Source organism: Diceros bicornis, chromosome 7 (genome assembly GCF_020826845.1).
Source record: "Diceros bicornis minor isolate mBicDic1 chromosome 7, mDicBic1.mat.cur, whole genome shotgun sequence".
In the NCBI taxonomy this organism is placed as follows: domain Eukaryota; kingdom Metazoa; phylum Chordata; class Mammalia; order Perissodactyla; family Rhinocerotidae; genus Diceros; species Diceros bicornis.
The window spans coordinates 22989497-23008216 of NC_080746.1; the positions used below are offsets into that span (position 1 = coordinate 22989497).

At 47.7% G+C, this 18720-nt stretch overlaps 1 protein-coding gene across 6 annotated transcripts in view; it reads right to left on the bottom strand.

Moving 5' to 3' along the window:
* Positions 1 to 300: 300 nt before the first annotated feature.
* The window catches only part of TTC12 (tetratricopeptide repeat domain 12), a 68180-nt gene continuing 49760 nt past the window's right edge, over positions 301 to 18720 (bottom strand). For all 6 annotated transcript variants that reach the window (XM_058545202.1, XM_058545198.1, XM_058545199.1 and 3 more), the window contains 11 exons: positions 18137 to 18225; positions 15856 to 16024; positions 10258 to 10350; positions 9199 to 9259; positions 8264 to 8401; positions 7459 to 7557; positions 6943 to 7011; positions 4403 to 4504; positions 2751 to 2850; positions 1617 to 1842; positions 301 to 465 (listed from right to left, as the gene is read on the bottom strand). In XM_058545202.1, the coding sequence (XP_058401185.1) occupies positions 390 to 465; positions 1617 to 1842; positions 2751 to 2850; positions 4403 to 4504; positions 6943 to 7011; positions 7459 to 7557; positions 8264 to 8401; positions 9199 to 9259; positions 10258 to 10350; positions 15856 to 16024; positions 18137 to 18225 (1222 nt within the window). In that variant the 3' untranslated portion in view covers positions 301 to 389. The remainder of the gene's footprint in view (positions 466 to 1616; positions 1843 to 2750; positions 2851 to 4402; positions 4505 to 6942; positions 7012 to 7458; positions 7558 to 8263; positions 8402 to 9198; positions 9260 to 10257; positions 10351 to 15855; positions 16025 to 18136; positions 18226 to 18720) is intronic.

The following is an 18720-nucleotide window of genomic DNA, read 5'->3' on the forward strand; positions in this document are numbered from 1 at the left end:
AAACCTGATGCTTCCAGCATGTTGCCAGCAGAAAACAGCAAAAGGGGCAGGAAGGGCATTAGGTTGGCAGACTCTAGTGCCCATCTAAAAACTCTGCTTACAAGGGAGTCTGGGAAACTTGGCTTTTTGTTTGCTGGCGTCCAGCCTCTGCAGAGCGGGAAGGGACATTAGAAGGAGGGCATGACGGACACGGAGTAGGCCAATGGAGGTCCCACCACAGTAGCCGACCTGATGCCCATTCTCTTGTTACCAATGAAAACCAACAGGCCAGCACTCTGAAAATCAATATTCATTTCTGGAGCAGATATTTAAAAAGTCTTTATTGGCACAGGAACAACCCATAACATACAGCTGTGTGCTTGCAAAAATGAGCAGAGACACCACGTCTCTTAAGAATCATTGATGTACTTCATCGTGGAGTTGAGAATTTCTATCCCATGAAGCTCTCTCAGTTGGGCAGCAAACCTGTCATAATCAGAACACAAACTCCAGGACATAAATGCCATGGGGCAGATTTCTGGTGCCCAGGGCCAGCCTCCCTCAGGGAGGAGCTGGCTGGGAAAGGGGCAGCGGCTGTGGCCCTGGGAGCCCTAAAAATCAAAGCAGGTAAAGCCCTCAGGGAGGCCCACAAAACACTGCAAACCCTCTCAATGTGAGTGACAGATGCGACAGGCTGATCCGGTGGGACCTGGCTCCCGGGAACTCCCCAGCAGGTTGCCACATTGAGCTCATCCTAGCTAATGTGCCTTGCTTTCTGTGGAAGAAAGATATTGTCTATTCCTTCCATTTGAACAATCAGACAGAACTTGAAAGGACCTCCGGTGTCATCCAGGCCAACCCTCTCATTCTACAGAGGAGGAATCACAGGCATGCGGCGGTAAGAGAAGGAACGAGGCAGGCCAGAGCCCCACCCCATCCACAGAAGGCACCCCTGTTCTATGCCAGGGCTCCATCACTCAGCCACGGGTGGGCACTTTCCAGGAGCATGAATGCCTAGGTGTTTAAGTACAGCAGAACAGGGCCAGAGCAGATCAGAAGTCTGAGCTAAAAGAGAAGCAACATACACAATTAAAGCAAAGCTCTCTCGCCCTGGCTTGTCAGGTGGTCTTAGACATGCTGTTCTGCATCTTGCTTGTTTTCTCCAGGATGAGAATGTTACCCTCACTGGACATTCTCCCATATGCTTAAGCCTGGGTTAAAAAATGAAGTGGGAGATCTAACTGTTTCTGGAAAAGTAGAGGAGAGAGAAAGGAGGGAGAGAGAAGGGGAGACGGTGTGAGGGAGAGGAAAGATGAGGAGAAAGAGGAGAGAAGGATGGAGAATGAGGGAGTGGAATGGAGAGAAGGCCATGGCAGCGAGTGCACGGGACAAATCCCTGTCAGATGACCATCTTCCCTCTCTCTGGTTCGAGCTGGAGAGCTGCCCGGTTTCCTCAGGGAAGGCTTCCTCCAGAGCAACAGCCCCTGGGGCCCAACATCTGTCTGCACAGGAGGCACCGGGGCTCCAGGGGCATCCCAGGGAGTTCTGGGTGGCAGAGTCCCAGCCCCAGCCCAGTGCCCTGACTCGGCGTGCCCCCTTCCTCCCTGAATGTGGCGACAGGGGCCACTCCAGCATACCTCGGCTCGGCTGTGCACAGCTTCCCCAGGGCGATCCCTGCATTCAGCTGCACGGCCGTCTTCTGCGCATCCCCGCCTGCATGCTTTAGCAAGACCTGCACGATGTCCGTCTTCAGCAGGGAGGATGCGACACGCGGCACCTCCATGCAGTTCCCCAGGCAGAGGGCGGCGTTGCCCACCAGAATCTCATCCTCTGAGCTGAGCAGCTTCATCAGAACACTGAACTCTACAGGGAGGGAAGAGAACAAGCATCTTCCCTCTGGATCCCAAACAGGAGGCGGGCAAGGGGACATGAGGGGCACAGGAGGTGTCGGTGGACTCTGAGCTTCCCCAGAAGCTCCCCATGTCACTCACTCATTCAGCAAATCTTTACTTAGCACTATGAAGCTGCTCGGCTCCTTGCTACATCTCTGACGTATCTCAGGAGCCCAGAGCAGTGGCCGGCATGGCACAGTTGTCGTGTGAATGAAAGCTACGCATCACATAGCTCTGTCCTCTCTAGAGCCCGCGTTCTTAACCTCCACACTCCACCTGACAGCCCCCGAGTGGGAGGCCATGGGCCTGCTCCCTGTGGCTGCAGGACAATGGACAGGGACCAGAAGAAAGGTTCCTGCTTCCATGGGGGTCCCCTCAGTTCACTTCCTGTGCGTTCCAAGCAGGTGTTAAGGAGAACATTAGCAGGCTGCCTCAGGGAACCCGTGCTACAAATGACTGCAGCCAACTCAGTGACCAGACCAAAGCTGGGCTCAGACTCTGATATTTCCCTTGTTCACTAAAGGCTGAAGGCTCCCACACTGCCCCATGAAGGAAGAGAACGTGTGTTAGGTCAGTCTGAGCAGGATGCTTTAAAAACCATTTCAGTGTACTTGGCGACAGGAGGTAGCTCTTGACTCGGCCCTGTTATCTGAGTCTCCAGTGTGAGCATGCTACCTGCATGAAACTGAAGGCCAATTAAATACTTTCAGAGCCGGAGGGGAAATGACCTCTTACTCCATAAACACTGCTGAAGTCCAGGGCGAGGTCAACAGCATTGTGCTAAATCCTTCCTCACTCCTCATCCACAGCTCCCTTTGCAGCTTCAAGGATGGATTAACCTCTGGGGGGTGGGCTCCGCATCATGAAATGACCACTTACTTCTATCCAGCCTTATCACTTCTTCTCGTGCTTCGTGGTAACTATTAGTGCAGATAGCTAGTGTCTTTACCGCGTACCGTGATGCAGTCTGGCCTCCCGTCTAGATTTCAGAATGAAATTAGAAAATAAAATCAATCCTATGATTGTTCTTGGCCAGAAACCACAGTGAGCAGCTGTGATTGTGCAGTGGCTTCCTAAACTTCTAAAAGAGAGTTCCACTGAGAACGGCATGTGCTTCCTGGTGAGCAGGCCTGGTCCCTGCCAGGACGGAGTGTCATTCACCTCCTCTCTAACACAGCCTGCACCCCCGATGTGAATGTAGGCCTGTCACCTACACCTGAATAATTACCTGTGGAAGGCTTTATGAGCGAGTGGCTGAGAAGAGAATGATGCAGTCGACTGGCAGATCTACCAAAAAGGGAGGAAAGGCCTCCCATGTTATTTCACCATGTGAGAATGAGAGCTGACTTTCTAAGGCTGTCAGGGTGACAGGTCTGCACAGAGAACATCACGAACCTAGATCATTTTAAGAGGTGACAACTGTCAAATCATAATCCTTAAAATCACTCAGTGGGGGGCCTTTAAAATGCCCGTGTGCATGTATGCATGCATAATGCACACGTGTGTGCATGCAATCAGCAGCCTCTGGTGGGTTTGCAAGAGTTGTACAGAGTGAATGATGGTTATCATCTAAGGGGCAGCCTAAACGCAGACCCACTGTCCCGCCCCCCTCAATATTGCCCCTGCCCCAGCAGCAGTCCTCCGACAGATCATGCTTCCTGGCCCCACTCAGCCTCAGGTTTTATGACTAAGTCTTCCGTGGGGTCACCACACTAACACGGGTGAGTGAACCTCACTGGGCACATACATCATGGGCAGAATCCAGAGACGGCAGCCTAATAATTCACTTCCTTCTTTCAGGACAATCTAGTTAACTGTTGTACTGACTTGCTTAGATTCACTGCACTCGTATCATGGGGAAAATCTGAACATCCTTTTGTCACATGGTAACTCTGCACCCTCCATACCTCATAAATGGCGTTACAGCCAACATTCTCCAGATGACTGGATAGAGTATCGTGAGCAGGAAATCATGAGCAAAATAAGGGGCCTGAGAACTCTTGATGAAAGCCACTCAGACCATCTTTTTCAGGGACAGAGGCCATGCTTTTTTTTTTTTTTAACTTTTATTTATTTATTTTTCCCCCAAAGCCCCAGTAGATAGTTGTAGGTCATAGTTGCACATCCTTCTAGTTGCTGTATGTGGGACGCGGCCTCAGCATGGCCGGAGAAGCGGTGCATCGGTGCGCGCCCGGGATCCGAACCCGGGCCACCAGCAGCGGAGCACACGCACTTAACCGCTAAGCCATGGGGCTGGCCCGACACCATACATTTTTAAGTTGAGCTTGAGTGGTAAGCAGTTTTTATGGATGTACCTAATGAACAATTTACTTATTCATTCAACAATCTTTCGTTGATATTCAGAGGACAGTCTGGGTGGACAGGCAGGAGAGAAGCCCCATTGAAGAAGTGTAAAACCTAGCAGCGAAGTACCAGCACCTTAACTGAACAAAACTCCTGAATTCTGTTCCCCCAATAAAATACGACACTCCTGGAAAGCCAAGAGGTTGTAACCAAGGAAGTTATTCTACCTTCAGGAATTTCATCATCTTCTTCACCACTCCGTCTCTTAGGGCCTCCTCAACGACTTCCAGAGAGGAAGAAAGGGTGCGGCTGAGAACACCAGCAGCTCTCTGAGGGAAGCAGACAGTAAAGGGTGATTAGACGTTCTTTTCAGAAATGCTGACGACCTTTAAAAGTAACATGTCGTCAGAAGAGGCAAAAACAATCATCAGTATTGGAAGCAAAACAGACATCTTGATTTTAAAGATACGTAATGGCCAAGGAATAGAGCACAAGCTGTTCTTTTTAATAAAGCTGCTGGGTAGGCAATTCAAAGGGCTGAAGCCTTGCCCCTTGGCACACAGAGGCCCAGCTGGCTCAGCTTCACACAGGACTAACCAGTTCAACTCTGGGAAGAAAGTCCTGCCCAGGATACCCGGCAATGCCCCGACATCAGCAAGGCCCTCATTCAATGGTAGACCTGGACTGAGCCTCTGCATCTTTTAGCTTTTCCTTTGTCTTTTTGTTCTACTTTCTGGGAGACTTCATTTACTTTATTTTCCAGTTCTGATTTTTTTTTTTTTTTTAAACAGTAAGTGTTACTGTTTTATGGCTATAACACTATCTTGAATCTTTCTGAGGATACAAATGATAGTTATTCCTGTTTTTCTTCTGTTTCCTAGATCATCTCTATTTCTTTCGGGTCAACTTTTCTCTTTTTCTTGGTTTTTAAAATTTATTTGTACTGCTTTCCTGAAATGTCTAGTGACTCAGCTGCCCAGTCACATTATGAAAAAAAGCAATAAAAATATATTTTGGTTGTGTTTATGGGCAGTTTGCTGACTGACAACTGGGCACTCCCAAATACTAGAAAGCAAAAACTTTTTCTCTGGTCTTTCAATTCCTTTAGAGAAAAAATGCTCAGATTTTATTCCTAAGGGATAGATGCCTGGCTGCCAGTGCAGTCCCCCGTCTCTCACTTCTGCCCTCTGTTGTACCTGGTGTTCTGAAGTCTCAGTCTTCCCCACACGACTGCAGGATGAATCAGCTACCTCGCCAGCTGTGTCCCTTCAGCTCTACTCGACATCGTTTCTTTAGCCCCGCCTCATTCATTATCACGCCTGCAGCTGTTCTTCATCTTCCAGAAACTGGTTAAAATTACTTACTGTTGGTGACCTCTTGCCTGTTCACTTTGTCAATGTGAGTTTCTACTTCTTTTTTCTTTTTTGTTCCTAATGCCTTTAGTCTCATTTTAATGAGGCCTCCAGAGGGAGAAGGGATAAACGTGTGTATAATCATGTTATCAATCTTGTTTCCCTCATCTGCTTCCTACAGCTGACACCACAGATCTCTTTCCAGGCCCAAGTAGAGAGAGCACCCTACTGAAGGACTGGACTCCCCCGCTGAAGCTGCTGCCCTGCTCAACAGCAACTGTGGCACACGCAGAGTCCTGGGAAAATCTGGTCAAGAAAGTCCTTGAAGGGTTAGTGTAAAACTAATGTAGGCCTAGCCTTAGGTGTAGACCACCAAGAAAAGCCCCAAGTATCCAAGAACAGTGGTGCTTACCACTTTTGGGGTCATGGATCATTTTTGAGGATCGGATAAAGCTATGATGCCCCTCCCCCCACCACGAAAATGCACACTCAGAATTTTCTACACAGCTGCAGGAGGTTCCAGGGAACTTGAAGATCGACCACACATTCCTGGAGCCCAGGGTAAAAGCCTTCGCCCCACAATATCTGAATTGACTTCAGAGAAGTTATGGGCATGCCAGCCCCAAACAGGGTACATTGGATCTGCTCAAAGCCTTTATTACAACCCTGGAACTAGTCTCCAGTCTATGAGCCTAGACGGACTGGTTTCCCGACCTGCCCTGGATGTGACCCCAGTTGTTTCTCCAGGCTTTAGGGCCCTGACCTGATAGGTGGAAAAGCTGGGGCATTCCTAATGTGAGAGAAAAACACATCCTAGGATGATGACAAATAGCCTCCTGAATCACATTAATATTCTCCTGATGCACTATGTTAACCATGGGCCTGTCTCAGTTTTCTTATTCAAATGTCAGAAACAGAAGTCAGAAAACCATTCCAGCATGTCTCTCCAAGGGGGCTAGAACCATGATGCGTAAACAACCTCCAGGATCGCTGGCTTCAAAATACGGGCCTGGCTTTGTTGATTATGGAAAAGGGATTCTAAATAAAACTACCCGGCTTGTCTGATTTGCACAAGGATATCCTGAAACAGGACAAAATCAGATAGATTACATTGTATAAGCTGTTAAGTTCCAGACTATACAGAAAAGTGGTTCTTAACTCGGGTTCCTGGACTCTAGGGGGTCTACAGACGGGCACTGGGTGGGGGTTATCAAATCCCTGAAACTGTAGGCATATTTGGTATTTATGTGCTTATGGGCATCGTTCTGAGGAGTATATCTGCCCTGTACCTCAGAGAGTCAGCAGATTCTCAAAGGTGTGGTGACTTCGAAAGGGTAAGATGTATTAACAGCAAAACAAAACAAAAGGAGAACAACAAAGGAAGCTGTTTCTGGATTTCCCTGGGAGAAGCTTACTGTCAGGATTCCTCCATCCTGGCTGTTCAGTAGAGACATGCACCTCCTGCTCACCTCCACGGCCCAAACCTACAGCAGTGGGGAGAGGGAGGAGGAGATTTGAATGTCCTGGTAATCTGAAGCACTCCCGTCTTTTCCCCACGGCCATACCCTGTCCATATGTTCCTCACAACAGCTTCTCCTGTTGCTCTCATTACTTCCCATGTCTGTCTGCCCTAACTACAGGACAATACCTTGAGAGCAGGGGCCACATTTTATTTGACTTTGTAAATGCAGAACCATGCTCTGCTCACCCTGGACACTCAGTCAGTTTTCTGAATGAATACCTGACTGAGTGACTCATCCATCCCTCGGCAGAGCAAAGGGACAGAGCATCCATCCAGCTCTCTCCATTCCCCCTGTCAGTGTTGGAGTCTGCGTGCTTCTACTGTCTTTGTGAAAATGAGAACAGTTCTCCGCAACAGAATGTGTTTCGGTTGTCCCAGGGTTCCAGGTAGGGAGAAAAGAATGCCATACCTCAGAGACAAAGGGGGACTGAAGACACAAGTTCATCATGAGTCCCAGGAGTGTATATATGACCTCTCTGAACAGGTCTACATCCTCCTCACACCTGGCCTTTGGAAACAAAACAAGGTAATCAATGACCTTTCTGCCTTGAAGCTTTTCATGGTCCTCTCTTCCCCTTGGCAGCATTACTCACATTCCCTAAATTGTCAATGTCATGAACCTAAGTGATGTTGGAAGATCAGAGACCAGTTCTATTTTTTTTTTTAATTTTTTATTTATTTATTTTTTTTCCCCAAAGCCCCAGTAGATAGTTGTATGTCATAGCTGCACAACCTTCTAGTTGCTGTATGTGGGACGCAGCCTCAGCATGGCCGGAGAAGCGGTGTGTCGGTGTGCACCCGGGATTCGAACCTGGGCCGCCAGCAGTGGAGTGCGTGCACTTAACCGCTAAGCCACGGGGCTGGCCCATAGACCAGTTCTATTACTTAGCGTTAGTATAGAAGACTTACAAGGAGTCTCCGGTGCCATGTGACTCTGGCTCAGCCTGGTCCTGTGTTTAAATTGAAGAGTGAGCTGCTAAAATGGGTGGTGAAGCCAACTCCACCGGAAAATCCTTAATCATTCCAGGGTGGATGAGACTTGATCTGGAGGGCTCTTTAAGGCCAGCAGCCCATAAAATCTGTGGTTACAGAAGGGGTAAGCCACTGCCTCCAGCATCCTCAAACAGAACTTTTGGAAAAGCGAGATAATTACGAAGAAGCCAATGCCCCCAAAGCAGATAAAAGACCGACTTTGAATAGAAAAGCTAAAATACCAAGAGGCCCAAGCAGGCATCCCCAAAGTCTTCAGAGGCAGACATCTGTCTTCGGATGGCAGCCTCAGCACTGAGGTTTCCCATGATGGCAATGCACTGGCAGAGAGCTGAAGTGTTGGTTACCTTGGGATCCCTCTTCTAGGAGTGAATCAAGAGAAAGCGAATCTGCAGAGAGCTGGCGAATGATGCTGGAGTAATCCCTAGGGGCGGACCTCACCCACCAAAACGCTGGGAACCAGACAGCATAACGTCACAAGGGGGCATCAATGGAGTCATGCTGGCAACAGACTGGAGGCACACAGAGGGGGAGACCCCAAAGCCCCTTGGCCTGGAATAGGGACGCCTACGGCTTAATCCCAGTGACTCCACCAACAGCTGGGAGAACTTGGGCAAATCCCGCCCCTTCTCAGAGCTTCCATTTCCCCCTCTGTGAAATGTTGGGGTGTGGATATGCTCTCTCAGGTGCCCTGAAACTTCTATGGCTCATTGGGGGCAGGGTCTAGTTACATCATGCTCTCTCAGGAGAGCTCCCTCCACCACCTTGCTATTTTCTGGCTCATCAGCTCAAATCACTACACTTGCCCTCCTGAGGGGGATGCCTGCCATTCGGGGGACAGGGTTGTGCGTGGTACTTAGGATGGGCCATAGGGTCAGAAGGGGACTGATGGAGGCTGCCAAACTCTCTCTGCTTCCACCTAAGATGCAGTCCACATCCAGCTGTTTCTCCCCTGTAACAAGTCCCGTCCATATACCATCTCCACCTGTACCCACTGTGGTTGCTTTAATAAGTAAGAATTGTGTAAATTCTAGCTGTGAATAAATGATTAATCAACCTGAGAGACAATAGGAGTTCTGGAGTGTTAATCATGTTTAAACAACTCCGTCACGCTCCGGAGAGGGTCTGTCACAGATGATAAGAATGAGGGCTTGCTCACCAGAACACTTGTCAGTGCCAGGAGAACACCTGGAAGGTTGGCCTCGAACCAGACTTGGAATCTGTAAAGGAAGCATCAGCCATGACTTATTTCTACATGGCACAAAATATAACACAAACACAATGTCCTGGGCAATGGAGCTGACAGTCACAAACTCTGGGCCCATGGGGTTTGCAGGGTGCATGGACGATTCATTGCGAACTGAAAAAAAGTGTCACTGGGTATGTAGCGTGGCTTTAATTTTTCTAAGTCTGGAGAATTGCCTTTCATGTTAAATGAAAGATCTCAGATGGCAGCTTTCTTATGCAGAAATTGCTAGAATCCCTAGGCTTCTGCCAAACTGACTTACCCCACCCCTGCTGTGAGTCTGTATGCTGTGTGCTGTACGAACAGGAAATACAGTGCACGTTTATTGTCATAGCCGTGACGAGGTCCCAGATGCACGCATATCTCCATATGCTAGAGCAGCTATTACACATTCCCAGTCCATGCTGATGGCCTGTCTATGAGCATAAGCAGCTCTCTCTCATTATCTGACCATTTCTAAGCAAGATGCCCTAAAGCTTGAGAAGAAATTAAAAAAAAAAAAAATGCACTTAAAAAAACCTTAACAATTATGAAAATCTAAGGCCTTTACTGTCTTCCCCAGTAGCTAAGCAAAAAAAAAGGGAGGGGGATGGCTACCCATAATGCCACTGGCAGCCCAAGAGGAGGCTACATTTTACTGTGCATTTTCTCTCAGTCACATTCATTCAACACACTTTTGCTAGGCAGTTCCCATTAGGTGCTGATTAAGGGGAGGAAGTTTCCCCAACACATAGTAGGATTGCTTACTGCAAGGGATACTGTTTTAAGAACGTTATGGCTTCCAAACCCAGTGAGGACTGGGTCCCCTGTACCCAGAGTGACTGGTACAGGAGTGGCCGACCACAGCCCCCTGGCAGGCGGCAGCCCTCCTATTCAGGGAATCTCGTGATGCTCAGTTGGCCTCCCATCTCCGTATACTGCACATTTTTAAAGATCAGACGGTTCAACAGAGGTTGAACTTCTGGAAATTACCTTTTTTCCAGAGCCAAGTCTGTAAGCAGTCTCATGGCTGAGTCGGCCTTCTTATCTGAGAAATCAAGAAATGACACCAGCGCTTCCAACAATCTGCAAAAATCCAATAACAACCTCAGAGTGGGCGGTCCTCCAACACACAGCAGCCCCAACAAGGAGACCTTGCAAGGACACCAGGAAGGAGTCAGCATCTGGGTGAAATAAGCTGAAAGAGTGGCCTTGCCATGCCCTCCCAGGAAGCCCAGCTCCTTGCCCACCCCAAAGAGACAGACACTCTCCTACGGGTTTCGCTCTACCACTTAATGTGAACTCTCAGAGGGATGAACAGTTTTAACCAAAGTTCATTGATTATCAGACACCAACTTGGAAGGAATCTCTGGTGCTTCTGCCATTTGACTCTGGCTCAGCCAAGTTCAGTCACATAAATGGCATCTAAATGACATGCTTACTAATCTGCTGATGACTAAAGTGAAGGGCCCCCTAATGAGGTGGAGGGTGGAGTAAAGATTTAACAAGATTTTGACAGGCTGCTGAATATATCAGATGAAACTTAATACGGCTGAACTCCAAAATCCTCCACTCAGAGCTGGAAATTCTGTATAACTAACAAAACTGGGTGACCTGGTTTATAACCGATTGACATGAAAAAGATTTAAGGGTTATTAGTCGATTCCAAACCCAGTATGAGCCAACAGTGTAGTACAGCTGCCAAGAAAAGCAAATGCAGTCTCAGGCTGCCCTAATGACTGACGTGCACAGAGCAGTGGAGGAGGAGGCACCTGTCTGTCCAGCAAACCCACACTCAGCAGCTACAGTGTGCTGAGGGCTGTGCTCAGTGCCAGGATGCAGTACTGAGCTCCGGGTCTCCCACAGTGACACATGTGTGGTAGGCGATACATTAGAAACAGACACATGTAAAGTGGGCACAGAGTCTACCTCGTGGGAAGTGTGGGAAGTGAAAACATGGAGATGAAGAAGGCTTCAAAGAGTGGACGACATTTCAGCTATCACTTGAAAGTGTAGTCTATTGCATGTTTGCTCATTCAATCAACAATACTTACTGAGTCCTGTCTATGTACCAGGCATGGGGTAGGTTCTAGGGCAACAACAATGAAACAAGACAACATCCCAGCTCCAAGAAGCTTGCAGGCCAGTGTCAGGCACACGGGGACAGGAGCAGAGCATCTTAGGCAGAGCACACAGCGGTCACAAAGACGACGATGTGTAAAATAGCAGGGACACACTTGGGGCTGCTAGCATTGCTTACAGTTAGTGCCTAGGGCCTGAGGGGAGGACAGGGAGCACGGAGGCTAGGGAGCTGGACAGAGCCCAGGTCGTGGGCCTTCTAGGGCCTGCTGGAAAGTTTGTACTTTACCCTGTAGACCTATGTTTCCCCAGTGTGGTTGGCAGATGACTTGCTTGGTGGTGGTGTATGGGGGATGGGGGAGAAGGCAGATTCTTGAGCCCCTCTCGGTCTCTGAGTGGGAGGAGGCTCGAGGGGGCTGCATTTTAACAAAGTCCCCAGGTGATTCCTAGGCACTATATTTCTCAGTAGTTGGATAACTAGTCCTGTATGCAGTAGAGAGTCATTTCAGCATTTTAAGTAGAAAAATAACAGGACAAATGTGCCTTTTAGACAAATCCCTTTGGTGGTATGGCAGAGGCTGGATTGGAGCAGGTAGTACAGGAGGCAGGGAACTTAACCAGGGAAGCACTGGGATTGTCCAGACAATAAAGGTTAAGGGACTGAATCAAGGCAGGGGCAGGGTAAGAGGTACAGCTGAGAAGCAAGAAGTGCTCACAATGACCTAGAAGGAATGCTTCGAGACATTGGAGGAGAGCCAGAAGGAAATGAATCCAGGAGATGCTGAGAAGATAGAACTGACAATATACCATCTTCTTACAGATGTGGGGAGAGCCATCCAGGGGAGCTCTTAGGATTCTGGCTTAGGCTTAGGGTGGATGCAAATGCTATCTAGGAAGACAGGAAATTCAGGTAGAAGGTCTCATTTGAAGAATCACTTTTGATTTTTTAAGTTTATGATACTTGTGACATTGAGATGGAGATCTCCAAGGGCAGAAGGATATTTTCTTCTAGCACTCAAGAGAGAGACTTGTATGTGATAATTAGGGCCACGGATGAGAAGAGGGCAAGGGTAGGATCCTGGAGTCTCTGACTTGGAAGGGTGATAGCTTAAGGAGGGCTTGCAAAGGAAACCAAGCAGGTGGGAGGGGGGCCTGGAAGGATGATGTCCTGACAGCCACAGTTGTGGAGTTTCACGAAGAGTAGAGTGATCAACAGGACCAAAGGCCACAGGACAGTAACAAATGAAGACAGAAAAGAGCCCATCAGATTGGGGACTTAGGAGTATGGGCTCCAGTCACCCACATCTCTGTTACTAGATTTATTTAGCCACTTGTCCTAGGAGGGGTCTGGAAGTCAAATCACCTGAGGAATGGTTGAAGAAATCAGGATGCTTACCCTGGAAAAGATGAGTCTTCAGATACCTCAAGAACTGGAAAGTGGGAGATTTGACGCATTCTGTAGGCTTTTAATAGACTAAAGCGAGGCCTCAATGTAGGGAGGCATGGAATGGGGTGGGCAGTCTGTGTTCAGTATAGACAGATAGTGTTATATCCACCAGAACTGTCCCAGAAGGGGATGGGCTGCCTTTGGAGATGAGACCCTCGTCCTTTCATTAGCTGGGGAAAGACCCCCAGTGTATTAGCTGTTACAGTGCCCATCACAATCAAATGGAGAAAAATATAATGAAAACACTAGAATCTCCCTGGAGGGTATCATGCACAGGCGGTACTGGCATACCCCAAAGGGAACATCAATGCTGAGTGGGGTTGGACTGGCTTGTTTCTAAGGTCCCAGGTAACTCCAACCTTCCCCAGCTTCCTCACAAGTGTGTTCTAGTCTTCTTGCTGCCCAAAATCACTTATTTTACAGTTAGTTCAGATTCTTCCTTCACCAATTTAAATCTGTTTTCTTCAGTCTGGAAGATGAATGCTAATGAACCCAAAGAGCACAGAAGAGGAGCTGGCAGTCTAATTTCATCTTGGTTTATGTTCTGAGAGACATAAACAACTGGCTTCCTCTCCATGTGACAAAATGCACATCCTAACTGGACTAGAGAGGATAATACCTAAGAGGACAGGGTGTCCTTACTACTTCCTCTCATCTCCCTTTTTGGTGGCAGATTTTCTGCTCTGCTGACAAGCAGCTATCCCTGTAGAGGGACCACAGGTCAGAAAATGGTCTAGTGCAACCCATAAATGCACTTTTCCCTGTTTAGGACCCTGAGCAACAGACTCTGAAGAGAGAAGATGATTATAAAAGTTATTATTGAGTCCACACCATGTGCCAGGACTGAAACCAGTTGCTTTCTTTACTGTGGCAGACGCTGCGTGCAGGCGAACCCCAGAGGCCCCTGGCTAGCCCCCTTCTATCCTGCCTGACTCCACTACAAAAGCTGGAACCATTTTCCCCACCAGGGGTGGCATGTAACACAATTCTGACCAAAGAGAAACAAAAGCAATAGCTTCTCTTGATAAAAGGGACAGACCTGGCTGGTGCTAACCTCTCTTAAAGAGGGATGTCATGCTCAGAGTTGCAGTAGCCTGGCGTGACCTAGAGGGAAAGGTCAAGAGAAGGAAAGAGACCTTGACCCTGACATCTTTAAGCCACTGAACCAGCTGTTGCCATCTTTAGTCTTTTTTGTTATGTGAGAACAAGACCAGTTTCTCTTGGTCAAGTATTCTGTAAAATGCAGCAGAAAAAAATTTTAACTGGCATTCATATATCACCTCTCTTAAGCTTCATCCTAAGTCTGTGATACAGATGAGACACCAGGCTCATCAAGGCTAAGTAACGTTCCTGGGTCATATAAGCAGAAAGAGACAGGCAGAGGATTTGGGCTAACGACTGCTTGAATCTAAAAACCTGGCACTTTCCACAAAGCGATACTGGTCCTCACTTGGTTCCTGTCAATGTATATTAGTCCCTTTAACTTCTCATATGGGGAAGAGTATTTTGGGAGGAATGTGATGTGTGCCTCTCTGTGAGGGTCATGGGACCTGTGTGCAGCCCTGTTCTGCCTCAGACCATCTCATTTCATTTCAGAAAACACATTCCATCTCTTTCCGGTTTAATTAGACACTAACGAGAAGAGTGGGCATGAAGGTAGTAGCTGAGGTTCCTGTGACTGTCTAAAGAGAGCGGGCAGGACCACACAAGATGATCATAAATGCCACTCTCCAAGGCACTGGAAAAAATTCAAATAGAAACTCAAGCAATTCAAAGATAGCTTGGGGGGAAAAGCTTATGATAACGATAGCTACATTTACTCAAAGAGACTAAAACTAAATGAAAAAACAGAATGATAAAGGAATTGAGGAAATGACTGAAGAGTCAGGTGAAATGTGAAATGGGCTTTTGAGGATTTCAGTCTGCCTACAATCCATCCGCCTGTGTGGGCTGAGCTTCAGGGTTGCCAAGGCCTTTCCTGTGCGTCACAGGGGCTGTGACCAGGCTGAGAGTGGGGGGACAGCCACAGCCAAGGTTTAATAACTACCCTGTCCTTGACACACAGCACACTTCCTCCATTCCATGGGACAGGTGCCAGAGCTCTCAGCTTGGCCAGGAAAGATCTGACAGGGTTTCAGACTTGGCTGCTTTTCTTACTAGAAAGAGAGAGTAGGAGCTGGGCTTCAGGGCCTAGGAGATGGCTGGCTGAGATTCCCTCAGTAACTTGCTGCAGTTTCTCCTGCCCATCTGTGAAATGGGGTAATAACACCTGTCCTGTCTACCTCCCCGGCTAAGAAGAGATAAAATGAGACAATAGTGCAAAAAGTTGGAAGTCAACTTCTGTTTTCAGATTATGTATGATGCATTTATAAGGCAAGTTATAATCATTGCTACTATTTCTATTAGACTGAACTACATGAAATCGCCAACATGCAACCTTTTTGATGTAAAAAATGGTAATTTCGCATGTTCAAACCAATAATCTTTAGACTGAAAAGCACTGGGTGGAATTACTGTAGTTTGGTAATTTTTTAATAAAGTCTACTTAGGAGAGAGGCGTATTCTATTTCCATTGCCTTAAGCCTTAGAAGATCTACCTGCAACAGTATTCGAGACATATTTTATTTATCTTGCTCCAGAAAGGGTTTAAGGATATGCAAAACCAGATAGTATGACCTCAAACAGGAATGAACAAAGACAAGCAAGAAGAGGAAGAGGGGAGAGCCAGAACTGAGGCTAAAAGGGCAGAAGCAAATGACCTGTTTTAAGGCTGGGTTCCAAATCTCGTTTTGGAAGGGCTGCCATTTACACCACCGGCGTATCTGTGTGGTGGAAACAAAGTCAGGAGAAGTGAAACTGTCCACGGCTCAAAGTTCAGCCAGGAGTTTGTCCTGGAGGTCCTCATGAGAGCAGGACCCTTTCAAAGGCTCTTTTTATTTTTGATCCTTAATAAAGTCTGATGGCACCTCTCACGTCAGAGATGTGAGAAGGGAGATAGGTAAATCTGGACTCGGCAGGCGATAATCTGCGATGCCGCAGGGAAGACGCCGCCAGCAGAGCCTTACCGCGTCAGGTCGAGGTGGCTGAGGATCAGGCTCCGTCCGTTCTCTGTCTGGGCGAGCTGCAGCATCAGGGCCAGGCTCTGCTGCCGGACGGTCAGGACCCTGGAGGCCAAGAGGGAGGGCAGCAGCCTGCCCATTTCGGGGTGCACCACGAGCAGGCGCTGGTTTTCCTCTGCAAAACACGGGGATTATCTGCCCGGTGCACGACGCGACAGCAATTAAACCAGGTCTGTCTCCCCCCATACCAACGGGAAACCCAACTCTCCAATTGTTTGAGAGGTGGGATATTGAAACATAAGAGCAGGGGCTCTACACCCAGGCTGCTGGGTCTGAGTGACCAGGTGGATAACCTAAGCCGAGTTATTAACCCCTGAGCTCCTCATCCGTGAAGCGAGGCAGGCAACCAACCTAACCGAGCTGTTGTGAGGATTAAATGAGTTAACATACGATCGTGCTTAGAACAGGGCCTGGCACACACACTAGCTAGTATCATTATTCTTGTCAAAGGCTTGCTGATGTGCAGTATCTGGAAATCTGAGGAAATGGAAAGAGATCAGCTTAATTGTGGAATATCTTTAGACCACCAATTTTCATATAATGGCCAGAGCAACCACTTGAGCTCTTTCTAGAAAATGAGAACATCACATGAGAACATTCAGTATTAAGCATGCCCCCTTTCTAGACCGTAGGCTATTTCCGTGGTGGTGGCACTGCATCCCCCCCTTCCTTCTCGTTCATTTTCTAACCAGGTATGCGAATTTGTTTGAGAGCATGCATAGACACAGGCCGGAGTGTGCAGCTAAGCCATGAAACAGAGCGGAGTTGGTTTAGTTTATATATTTTTTCTTATACTGGAAAAGTAGTTCATTGTAAACAATTCAAATAACACAGAAGGAATAAAAAGCTGAAAATGAAAGTTCTCCTTCTCTCAGACCCCCTCCAGATAAGCCGATTTCCTAAAGGAGCTATTATTCATCCCTTTATGAACAATTCATTGTTAAACATTTTTTATTAAAAATATGATACCTCCCACCTGTACCTGGCTTCTCTTGCCCACTCCACAATACATCACAGACATAGCTCCATGTCCTTACTTTTAAGCATTCCCTTGTCCATTTTAAAAACTGCTTCATATTTATTGAGTTGGATGTACCAAGATTTCATTGATCTGAGATAGAGCATTTACATCACAGGCTGTGTCTGACAATATTTTTTCAGATGTCAAAGAAAAACGTGACCCCAAGGTTCACAGAAACCAGAGTAGGATGCAGGCTGGGAAAGTCGGCTGCAGGGGGAGGGCTCTGTCCCATGCGCCAGGACCTGCTTCCCTTACCCTCCTGGAGTGGGATTTGCCGCAACACTGCCCCGAGCTGGTGTAGCATCCTACAGAGTAGCAGGGCACCTTGATAATCTCAGTCTGAGCATACTTCTCCTCAGGAAAGAGGCCCCCTGATTCTCTAGTTTTCTCGAACTTAAGGTGATTCCTTGACTCTACTAAATCAAGAAAAAAATTATATTATCTCATAGTCAGCATTTTGTAGTTTACAAACTGCATTCACAAGTCCTAACACTGGCTCCACACAGGAGCCCTGCGGAAAGCAGACACAGCTATTATTATTCTCATTGTCATTATTTTGTGTCCAAGGTTGGACCTTTTCCTATCAAAACACAATTTTTTTAAATGAGGGGAATACTTAAAATTTTTATTTACACTGAGTAAATAAAAATTGAGTCACATTGAGTCACAAAAGTGATAAGAAAGATCAGATAAAAATTTAAGGAACCCCAGAAGATGCTACTATGTGAAAAGGTAAGAGTTAATAAGGTAAATAAAGTCCTTACAGCATTTTACTGTCCCAGTGTTACACTAATCAGTGTCACAAGATGCCAGCAGGGATGGTCGTAAATCTCGTGATGCTGAAATGGGTACTGCGGTCGGCAGAAAGGAACAATACTTACAGGCAGACAGGAAAGGAAGACTCTGTCCACCCCACTGCCAACACACGAGCAGGGGCCGTGAGTCTGCACAGAGCAGGGCGAATGCCCGGGTGACGAGACCACTCATTCCACTGACCGTGACCCTGGCCACAGTGGAGGCGGCCGTGAGGAGCCGGAGACATGCCTGCAGTGCAGGCCTTGCCTCTGATCCATACGCTTCTTTGGAGGAAAGGTCTAGACATTAACCCCCTGGGCCTGGCCTGAGGGGGCAATCACCCTGCCCGACTGGTTAGCTCCTGCATTGACAGCGCATTAGCGATGATTAACAGTGATGACTCAGGCTTACCGTTCCCACTGCACACTGCCTGCCAGAGCCTGAGAACAGACAGGCAGACTGTCTCTTCCACTGCATCTTTTCCTTCTGTGGAAAAGCACCTAGAATGGACAAGGGAGAGCAATATTAAACTGGAAGTCAGTCTTGATCCTCTTTTCAGTTGGTTTATTTCACCGGCAGACTCCTCAAATGTGGGTTTAAGAAAGTAATTTAATAATCCAGAGCTGCAGGTCACCTGGACCAAGGGACTGCTAAGGCCTGAACTGAGAGCTCCAGGACAAGGATGCAGGCCGAGGAAGTCGGGGCTGCAGAGGGAGGGCGGTGAGCCAGGGGCCATGGGCAATGGCTGCACCAGGACCAGTGAACTGTGGTGGGCCAGCAGACCGCTTAGGATTCATGGGCCTCCCCTCATATGCAAACATGAGCTGGTGACTCCTTCCCCACATCAGTGTCCTAAGCCTCAGGCATTGCACCAGAACAATTAAAATACAAAATAAAATAAAAATAAATTTAGCAAACCACCTTCCAACATATGGGTTTTTCTTCAAATGAAATTATAAATGGGATCAGCCAGGACGCAGCTGATCTCATTTCCT